At 34.0% G+C, this 10,919-nt stretch overlaps 1 protein-coding gene across 1 annotated transcript; it reads left to right on the plus strand.

Annotated features, from left to right (window-relative positions):
- The first annotated feature begins 8,816 nt into the window (after nucleotides 1–8,816).
- LOC108991969 lies at nucleotides 8,817–9,907 on the plus strand. Its single transcript, XM_018966398.1, has 2 exons — nucleotides 8,817–8,827; nucleotides 9,262–9,907. The coding sequence occupies exons 1-2, from the start codon at nucleotides 8,817–8,819 to the stop codon at nucleotides 9,905–9,907; spliced, it is 657 nt and encodes a 218-aa protein (XP_018821943.1).
- Nucleotides 9,908–10,919: the final 1,012 nt, after the last annotated feature.

Genomic DNA, 10,919 nt, shown 5'->3' on the forward strand with positions numbered 1-10,919 from the left:
AATTTTGTGACATTGTTGTGTATTGCAACAGGTCAATTCATCTTCCAAGGACAATGACTTTTTTTGGATGTGCTAGCCGATATCTCAAACAACTTTTCAGTGTAAAAATTCCTATGTAGAGTATGTACATGTATATGTAGAGATAGTAGGACTGCTGGCATGTTGAAATAACAAGTATGGATGCATTGTGGGATGTCTGTTAAACGAAGTTATAACCTATGCAATTTTAAAGAGCAATTTCTAGATGAGATGAATGACATACTGCAGACAGTTTATATATAGCATCATTTCAAGTCTTCAATTGCTTAAGGTTCTTTTCTATCATTGGTTGTCTAATGGTTTTGCAAGCAATTTAGTGGAATAATGTTATATGCACACTTTCATATATACAATGTGAAAGCTCTATCATGTGCAAACAACAGATGCAGCAATATAAAATCAAATGATGACCAAATTGATCAGGATATATATGTGTGTGAAAACCCCATCATGTGCAAACCCATTTGATTTTCAAAACTCGGACAAATAGAGAAATTAGTTCCTCATGAAAGTGTCAAAACTTGAATGTTTATGGTGCCAATTAATTGATTTGTAATCCATCCGGCGCAAATCATGATCAAGCATCAATATGCATGCACAATCTCAGTTGGGAGATCCAATTTCCATAGATGAATGCAGGAAATTTTAGGTCCATTTGAGAGTGCACACTCTCAAATATTGGACCTACAATTGCATGCCTAAATTATCGGTTGCCCCAGATAAATTTACAAGATCCAAATTTTATATATGCATGCAACAACAATCATCATGGGGGAAAATAAAAATGCTGGTAAATTCACCCCCATTGCCACGAAAAAACCTAATAATTCATATCTAGGAATGGTGAATCTACGATTTGGGGAAACATTGTAAATGGCCTTTTGCATCGCAGACTTCATTTTCTCCAGCAACCGATAACACTGCATCAAACTTGATTGGAGGATCTCGAATTGTCGAGATGAAGATAATTTGTTCTGACGAACAGATGATCGTAGGTTTTGCGACGCACAAATGGTTTCAATGGAAGGCAATAGCGACAGCAATGACCTTTATGCAACGGTTCCATTTCAGCAAGAAATAGAGTATATGTCAAGCATATTTTGCGACATTTAGGTTGCGATGGAAAAATTGTGACTCAAGTCATTTTGCCACAATTTTTGCCCTTTTTACAGCGAGAATAAGGCGCTGCAAAAAACATGCCAATTATTTAGAGATTAAAGGGTCTATTATGAAAGATATTACTTGGTCTACATAGGAGTAATTCTACAAAAGTGATTTACACATGGATGTGTTAGTCAGTTTTATTCTAATTAAGTTGAATGTTTTGAGTTAATTCGTTATATATTGAACCAGGATTCCCATTAATTGTCATTGCCAAGTAACGTACGTGTAACTTCCATTTTTATAGAAACTTGCGTAAGAGAAGCAATTCTCCATAATTTAATTGCCACCAAATTGTGAGTCATAATCTATATTCCAAAAGCTTAAGTTTTGTTTAGATCTCGAGAAAAAAAAAACGTTTAATTGTTTAAAAGGAATGAAGACCTTTATCTTAGTGAACTTGGAGTCTTTTGAGTTTAAACATTTCAATCGGTCGCAAAAAAATATTTTGTATTCTGTTAAGTTTATATCATATATTCAATATTTTTAAGAATTTTGTTATATACAGTCACTTTTGTATACTCATTATACACTTAAGTAATGTGATTGACTACATAAATTTTTTTTAATACGTAGCCAATCATATTAATGAAATGTATAAAAAAATATACAAAAATGACTGTATATAAAATTTTTGTATTTTTAATTATGGAACGCAGGGTACAAAATTCTAATCTAATTGGTCTAGTATACATGAAACAGTAGATTCCAAACTTGGAATTAAGATAGGAAAAGGGGCCACATCCGTTCCTCTCTCTCCTCTTTCCAGCCCATATGGAAATGGTCTCGGCCTACAGGCTTTATTCCATTATGAGGAAATAAAACTTGGGCTTTAACACATTGTACCCAATGGCACCCATGTCGTGTGGTTTGAAAAGATTTGAATGAATATATATATATATATATATATATATATATAGATTTACATTGAATGAGATAAGTTAAGTTAGAATTACAAGTGGATATGTACAATACAGATTTAATCAAAACTGTTATGGTTCCTATATATCAGGAGGGATAGAAGATGGGGTTGTTATATCAGATAAACTTTGGGCTGCTGCTGGTGTGTGAAATAAATCCTGGACTTGATTCGGAGGAGTCTGAATCTTGGCTTATCTATTGTCTAACATGGTTCATTAATAGGATCACAAGTACAACGAATTGAAAACCCGATTTGCAAATTCGGTGTGGCATATAATAAAAAAATTATTTATTTAACTCTTGCGAATTAAATCATCCCATATCAATAACGTAGATGATGCATTTTGCAGTACACCAACTTGCAAAGTAATATGACTCCAATCGTATTTAAAAAAAAAAAAAAAAAACTTTTATCAAGGAGAAAAGGACTTATTCAACACTTTGACCTTTCAATCTATTACTTTTTATTTACTATCAAAAGAAATATATATATATATTAAATACTGTTCATCATCCTTATAAGCATCATTCTTTTGTTACTTATTAAGGACACATCAAATGCTTGGTAAATAAGTGAAAAAAATAAATATATTTTTAATAATTAATATAATAACAAGAGATGATAAAAGAATGATCATAAAATTAAGATTAACATGAATTCATGTTGTTATGTTAAGTTGAATTCATGTAATATATTTAAATCAACTCGTTTAGTTAAAGGGATCATGAGACCTCTAACCTTAATTTATTAAGTTGGTGTCGAGTTTGTAAATTGTAATTAAAAGAATTGTTAGTTCTAAAATGTCGTATGTCGGGTTCAAGTAGTCATGTGAAATCAAATTTTGATCAGGTTCGTATTGGGTCGTATGTCGGGTTAATTTTCCCTTTCTCCGGTCCCTTTGTCCCATCATCCCGTCTCAACTTCCCTTCTTCCTATCTCCTCTTCCCTTTTCCTATCGTCTCATCTCCGCAACACAAGTCGCTTGGTTCAATCAAGCAAAAATAAAAATAAAAAATCAGTTGATTCAGTAACACATGAAATTGAAAAAATAAAAAAATAAAATAATTCAATACTGTAGCCCCACATACAAAACTGGCAGAGAACAAAATCATACTATATAAACTAAGAAAGACTGAAAATCGACTTTGTTGCTGAATTTGTTATATGCAACATATGAACTAAGAAAGATTCAAAACCAACGATGTTCCATTGGGTTGATGAGAAACTTTAATTGAAGAATATATACGGCACCCACGCACTAATGAACTTTATCATAGTTTTTTGGGCAAATAAGGGCATTTATTCAGCTGAGGCTAAAATAAGGGGAGGCAAAATGAAAACTCAATTAATCTTTCTTTTCCTCGAGTTTAAACCATATAGAATTGTAATAAAAGACTCATGAATTTTTCACATTTTCTCAGTAGCCAAACAAAAATTAAAAGGCTAAAAAGTCAGAGTAAAAAGGCTGAGTTTTAACCTCAAAGAGAGCTAAACAAATATTCACAAGCGAACGGTTAAGTGAAGCTATTGGCGATGGCCACAGAGTCTCTCGGCGATCTCAAGGGCTCTGAAGATCTCAATCCGGTTGAGGGGGCAACAATTGGAGGAGAGAGAAGGAGAGGGGGTTTCATAGGAGAGAGTATTTCAAAGGGGAGAGAGAGAGAGAGAGAGAGAGAGAGAGAGAGGGGTGGGGGTAGCAGAGAGAGAGAGGGGGAAAGAAATTGGGTTGGATAATTAGAAAAGAAAATAGGGAACGTGATTCACCATGTGAGCGTTTTGTTTACTTTGATGCAACTCATACGTGTCAGCTCCTCTTTTGCGGGTGTAAAACTGGTATCTTACCTAGCTAGTAGCACCTCTCAAATGTCTAGTATATGCATGCTACATTATATGTATTCTTTATTATATTGTTCTATATGTGATGTAATTAGTTTTCCAAGAAGCTATAAATACTTCATACTTTCCATACCTTTTTTTTATGAATTGTACATATTTTTTCCCAAAACAGGTTGCTGGATAGTTGAATTGTCGATAAGATTAATTGCTTCTATTTTTGCTTATGCTTATTCGGATATGTTAATTTCTATATATTAATGGGTCATCTCCCTTAGCTTGCGTTAGATATACAACAGGTGAGATGATAATGATTTGATCAAGGACTGTTTGGTTCAAGTCTGGTGGTCATTTTATTCGGCTAGGTTAATAGAAATATTGACATCTTTTGTAAGAAGACAACTTTACTTTCGGCTAAGAGTTGTCTTTATGGTTCTTCGACTCTTTCTTCTCTCATATATTCAAATGGCTGGGCCTTGAGTGTAGAAGTGTTATTGTTTTGAGGCATGCATTTTTGCCTTTCGCATGCATATTTGGTCATTCTCTCTCTGTTGACTCTAACAAAGGTTTTGCGTACACTCCAAATATATATGGGCACTTTGCCTCTAATATGGTTGGACATTTGCTGCTAAAAATGGTTGGAGGTGTTCATGTCTAGTCCTCCCCAAATAGACATCTCTAATCCTTATAATTGGATCTCTTTCTTTTAGTTGATTCTATACGCACCGCTACGGATGATGATAGCTTAGAGCACTCACAACCCGTTCTTTATATCCCCAAAATCTCCAAATTTTGGAAAAAAATTAGAGATTTTGCCCAAGTCCCTCCCCATTCCATTCCCCATGTTGTGGTGAATGGATGGGGACGCTACAGTTAATCCCCAAATATGGGTATCGACTGTTCCTCCCCAAACCCAAATCGTTGGTTGGTTACTGGGTTCCCTCCCGCGTCCCCTTCCTTCGACTGTTGGCTGCGTTCGTGGTTTTGGCCCCTCCCTCGCACCGCAGCCACCATCGACGACTTCATCTCCATCCTCTCATCATTGTAAGTCCAATCTCTTCCCTATCATTCGGTTTTCCTAATCTCATGGGTTCCTCCATGTCCATTGTGTAGTCACGACTGTTCGGTTTTCTCCATAGAGAACTCTCCTCCATTTGGGATCCTACATGGTTGTCTGCATCGAGGTGTTTTACCCTATTTGACCTCCTATACGGTTCCTCCATGGCTGGGTTTTGAGATCTAGGGTTTTAAAAAAAAAAATCCTAGATTTCTCACAGGCTACATATATGGGTTCGATTTGTTCATTTTTCTTGTTGGAAATGGGTATTACTGCTATGTCCACTGAGATTATTCATGTTCTGTTTGGTTTGATTGTTATGTGATGTTTCGATTGATGCCAAGACTGGTCTTTACACCCTCAGGTTGATCTGTGCAGACCCATTGTTATGTTCTGTTTCAAATATGTGTTATGTTTCAATGCCCTTGTACTTTGTCAAGAGGACGAATTGTTTTTTGAATGCTATGTGTTGTGTCATTGCTTTGGGTTGATCTGTGCATATCCATTTCTATGTTCTGTCTTAGTGATGTGCTGTGTTTCAATGCAATATGTTGTGCCAATGCTTTGAGTTTGTCTGGGCAGACCCATTGCTATGTTCTGTCTCAATGATGTGTTGTATTTTAATGCTATGTGTTGTGTCAATGCTTGGGTTGGTCTATGCAGACCCATTGCTATTTTATGTTTCAATGTTGTGTTGTGTTTCAATGCTATGTATTGTATCAATGCTTTGGGTTGGTCTGTGCAGACCCATTGCTATTTTCTGTTTCAATGTTGTGTTGTGTTTTAATGTTATGTGTTGTGTCAATACTTTCGGTTGGTCTGTGCAGACCCATTACTATTTTCTGTTTCAATGTTGTGTTGTATTTCAATGCCCTTGTGCTATGTCTCAATGATGTGTTATGTGTTGTGTCATTGCTTATGTGTTGTGTCAAGTCTCATTTGTTATTTCAATACTAATGGTTAATTGTTTATAACTTTATACCAGGAAATGGGTTTTCACAGACCAACCCAAGGCATTGAAACAAAACATAGCATTTAAACAACACGTAACAATTTGTATACTTGGGGGGTTAATTCACAAGTGTTAGTGAGACCTGATCCATATGGCGAGGTAATCCTAACCCGGATGGCCATCAAACATTCTGTGACTTTTTTACAAAAGGCAACCAGGATTAAGGTTTCGCAGTCATTTTGTGATATGTTGCTAATTTTGCTATAATAGAGAAGTAATGTGCCTCACCTAAATGCATGCAACTGGGGTATAAGACTTGTGATCGAAAAGTAATGTGCCTCACATAACCTTTGTTGGATTACCTCGCTTGGCTGTGATGATGACAAATCCAAATTGGTGACACAGGAAATTTGGTTAGCTCTTCCATGGCATGGTAATCTGGATTGTCAATAAGTTGTGGCAACATGTTTTACAGCTATTGGAAGGTGCCAAATTTTCAGCATGTTACCACTCGGTTCTTAAGCCGCCTACAAAATACCCCAAACTTTGTTATTACGTATCTAACATTTGTATCGAATTTTGTGTGTGTATACTTTTTTAGAGATCGATTTACAAGACCATTGACATATATATTTCCAGCAATGTTGCAGACGATTTGTTGTAATTTGGAAAAAAGAAATAGTTTATTTTTTTTATTTTCTGTTTCTAACAATTGTTGTATGGATGAGTGTACTATTTATAATTTCTACTGAGGTTGGATGATATTGATACTGAGACAGTTTAAATTTTTTAAGACGAACAGTTCTAGATTTATGTTAGAAGGTTGGATGTTATTGATACTCTGTCAATTTAATTTTTCTTAGATGCGGTTAAACATTTATTCTAGAAGGTTAAAGATGTAGCCATTGGATTGTGTGCATGAATATTTTGAAAACAGAAAATTGACCATTACAATTATAGAAGCTATTACAGATTACCCCTTGATATTACGGAATCATATTTTCCATCTTCTGTAGATAGAACATGTCTAGGGAATGGGAATTTGATAAACTAAAATATAGTCACTACTAATATAAAGAAAATACAAATATTATGTTGATAGTCTACTGTTGTGAATAGAATTGCCATTGATGTTCAATAAGATCTGCTAGAAGCTGATGATGTGCCGACATGTCTCTAATTTGATGATGACGCTGGATGAAATCCATAAGCTCGGTTGTACAATTGTGCAACAGTTCTAGAAATTCATCATCAAGTTGATCATACTCAATGTTCGGGACCAGATTATCATCACGCTCGTCTTCGATGATCATGTTATGTAGAATAACACATACTTTCATTATATATGTAAGATCTTTGATCTTAAACATTTGTGAAGGTCCACGAATGATAGCAAATCGTTGTTGAAGGACCCCAAATGCGCGCTCTACATCCTTCTGTGCTGATTCTTGTACTACTGCAAAATGTTTCTTCTTATTCCCTTATGGAGATGGAATTGTATTGACAAAAATTGATTACTTTGGATAAATGTCATTAGCAAGGTAGTACCATATCTCTCTAATGGCAGCAGTTATCTTTTACATAGAAGATAAATCAAGTCTTCCGAAATTATCTTGTTTTTGGATGAAGTAGGGCTCATAAGCCTTAACCTCATTAAGAATACGAAGAAATAGCGAACGACTCATACGAAATCTCCTTCGAAAAAGATTTGAGGGATATACTGGTGGTTCTGCAAAATAGTCATGAAATAACTGTTCATGCCCTTGAATATGATCACGCCGAATATACTTACGACGCTGTCGATTGCGACCACGCTGGGATATTGATCTATCATCATCAGTAAGAAAAACCTCCAACTCATCTTCAAAGAATAAGTTAAGCAACAACTTGCAGAAGAACAAATGAGCCATTTGATGAAGTGAGTAGGAGAAAAAGTCGAAAATTGAAAATTTGCAAGATGAAATAGAGGTTAGGTTCAGGAGAATGTGATTGTAACCAAAATGCCTATTTATAAAAATTAAAATTAAAAAATAAAAAATAACTATTACAATAGGACGAAACAATGTTACGGTTAGAGAGAAGATAAAAAATGTTACCTTTGTAAAGAAGACAAAAAAAATTACTGTTGTAGAAAAGACAAAAAATTTGATTTTTTAAAAGAAGAGGAAAAAGACAAAAAATGTAATAATTAAGAATGGAAATAGCAGTGAGAGAAAAAAGTAATAAAGTATGAATAGAAAAAAGTTATTTTAATTGGATAAGGAAAAGATAGGGAGTGAGATGCAAGAGCTTTTTTGAAGATAGTTAAAATATGGGATAAAATTTAGAAAATTATGTATTTTAGTTAAAATTTAAGAAATTTTATGGGAAATGGGATGTGAATGCTCTTACTAGAGATAGTATTGTTGATTAGGCATTGCAGTATTAGGCGCATGTGTTTGGATGCTAAGGTAATGTCAAATTATCTAAATTGATATTTGAAAAGTAGTGTTTTGTGAATCCTATTAAGATGTATTTAAATGTAAATAGGTTGAGATATATATTTGAATGTATGAAGTATGTTAAGATGTATTTAACTTTTTATGAGAAGTTAAAAAATAGTAAGTCTCATCAATGATTAGTTTGAGATGAGTTGAGACGATCTTGAGATCCAAACGTATTAAGTATCTCAGATGATCTCTGAATAGTGACGAGAATAGTTTATAAATAGTAATAAAGTAGTCTGAAAATATTTAATAACAATTTTGTTTTCAAACAATCCCTCAATATATTTGTTCCTGCTCTATGTAAACATAACAACAATAAGCTCCAAATTGTCAGATATGTCATGCTATCATCAAGCATGAGGAGTCATGTACATAAGGTACTAAATCTTGGACGTGAGCTAGCTAGATGTATCTACTTGTTTTGGGTGTTTATAATTAAAACACTGTCTAATATTCTTTATGTATTTCTTTTTATTTAAGTAAAATGATAAATGTAGTTAAGAACAATTTACAAAAAACTTACTTATCTACATGTTAGTTCTTAATAAGGTGAAATTCATAAAATGAATTCAAAATTTAAATTAAAAAAAAAAACTAATAGAATGAATCTTATAAGTAAAAATATAAGTAAAAATAAAAGTACATATAAGACTACTCTTTATTTAAACAAAATTATCTTATTTTGACCGTTACAGAAAATGAGTTTTTTTTTTTTTGCCAGCAGGAAAGCAATAATATACAAATATCGTAATTAAATGATGTAGAGTTTGGAATTGATCACTGTTATCTGCTATAGACTTTGGTCTCGCAGGAACCAACTTATTTTTGAAAATCAGTTTGCCAGCCCTTCTAATGTGCTCAAGTCAGCAGCTGCTGATGTAGAGTTATTCAAAGAGGCTAGACCAGCTCCAAGCATGGGGGCTGAGTCTCTGGCCGAAATGGCTCCAATAGATCCCAGAAGAACATGGAGGGCTCCCCCTCCAGGATGCTTGAAAGTAAATCTAGATGCTGGTTTTGACAAGACACGGCAGCATATGGGCATTGGTATAGTCATTAGAGATTCCTCAGGAGATGCTCAAGTGACCCTTGCGGCTCCCAGGTCTTTTGTTCCCTCTGCATACTTAGCTGAATGCTATGCCCTTTTTAGGGCTGTCTCTTTATGCCAGGAACTGGGTTTTGAACTAGTTGAATTTGAAAGTGATGCAAAGAATGTAGTGGATGCAATCAATTCAAATAGCTCAGATATGTCTTGGCCAGGTCAGATCATTGAAGACATAAGGCTGATAATGGAGACACACCAAAACTGGAAACTTTCTTTTATCCGTAGGGTTGGCAACCAAGCTGCCCATGTTTTGGCAAAGCTTGGTTTATCTCTAGAGAGTGAATTAGTCTGGATGGAGGAGGGACCAGATGTGGTCCTTCCTATCATTGCTCTCGACAAGTTGTGTATCTATTAACCTATGAAATGAAGGATATCCTTTTCAAAAAAAAAAAAGAATAAATCAAATCCCTCTTAGTCATAGGTTGACAAGTCATGACAATTAGTAGAACAATGATGGGTTACGATTAATACAAAGTTTTAATACCCCTAGCATTAAAAAAAAAAAAAAAAGAAGAATTAAAAGTACTTAAAATATATATTTTTAATAATAATAATAATAATAATAATAATAATAATTGTGTATAAGTGGTAGTTCTATATATTTCAATTAGCAAGTGACCCCTCAAGCTTTGACTAATTTGGGGACAATAGATCCGACTTGCCTATAGACTATAGTAAAGGTCCTTTTTTCTTCTTTTCGTCTCCCCTTTTCTCTCAATACCAAAAAGTCAACATCAGCTGCTTAATTTGCTGCCGACTTCTAAATATATTTTTCCATTTTATTATCAATTTTAATGATCAGATATATTATATAGATAGAGATGGTATAGATTTTCAAATAGAGTGTGAACATGATATATGGGTTGTGAATATCAGCTTGACTTTTGAAAAATCTGTAGTACTGTGTGAACATGGAGATCAATCGCTGCTACGTACAGCTGTGAATTGTACTCAATCCACATGGGTTCACATGCTTTCATAAGTCATACTACGATCGACTATATCCATAACGAGTTTGCATGATGATCGATCTGTATATTTAACACGCAATCTTTATAAATACAAGCTTGATAAGATTTCTCCAAGGTTGGAGGAATTATTTAGTATATTAAATTAAATTCTTTATTATGTGAAAAGTAAATTAAAAAAAAAAAAGAGAGAGTAAGATTTAAGTCCTTTCATTCATATACATAAACGCTTTACAATCAAGTTCTAAAACTCTATTCTACAATGACAATATTTTACCAAAAATAAAGAGATGAGAGCAAATATAATCATGTTATGTATTATATATTACATAACATCTTATATATCGTCATTCTATTATGGTATGATCTAGTTACTATGTTATTGTGGTACTATTTGTT

The sequence above is a fragment of the Juglans regia genome, chromosome 1 (genome assembly GCF_001411555.2).
Source record: "Juglans regia cultivar Chandler chromosome 1, Walnut 2.0, whole genome shotgun sequence".
Taxonomy (NCBI): Eukaryota; Viridiplantae; Streptophyta; class Magnoliopsida; order Fagales; family Juglandaceae; genus Juglans; species Juglans regia.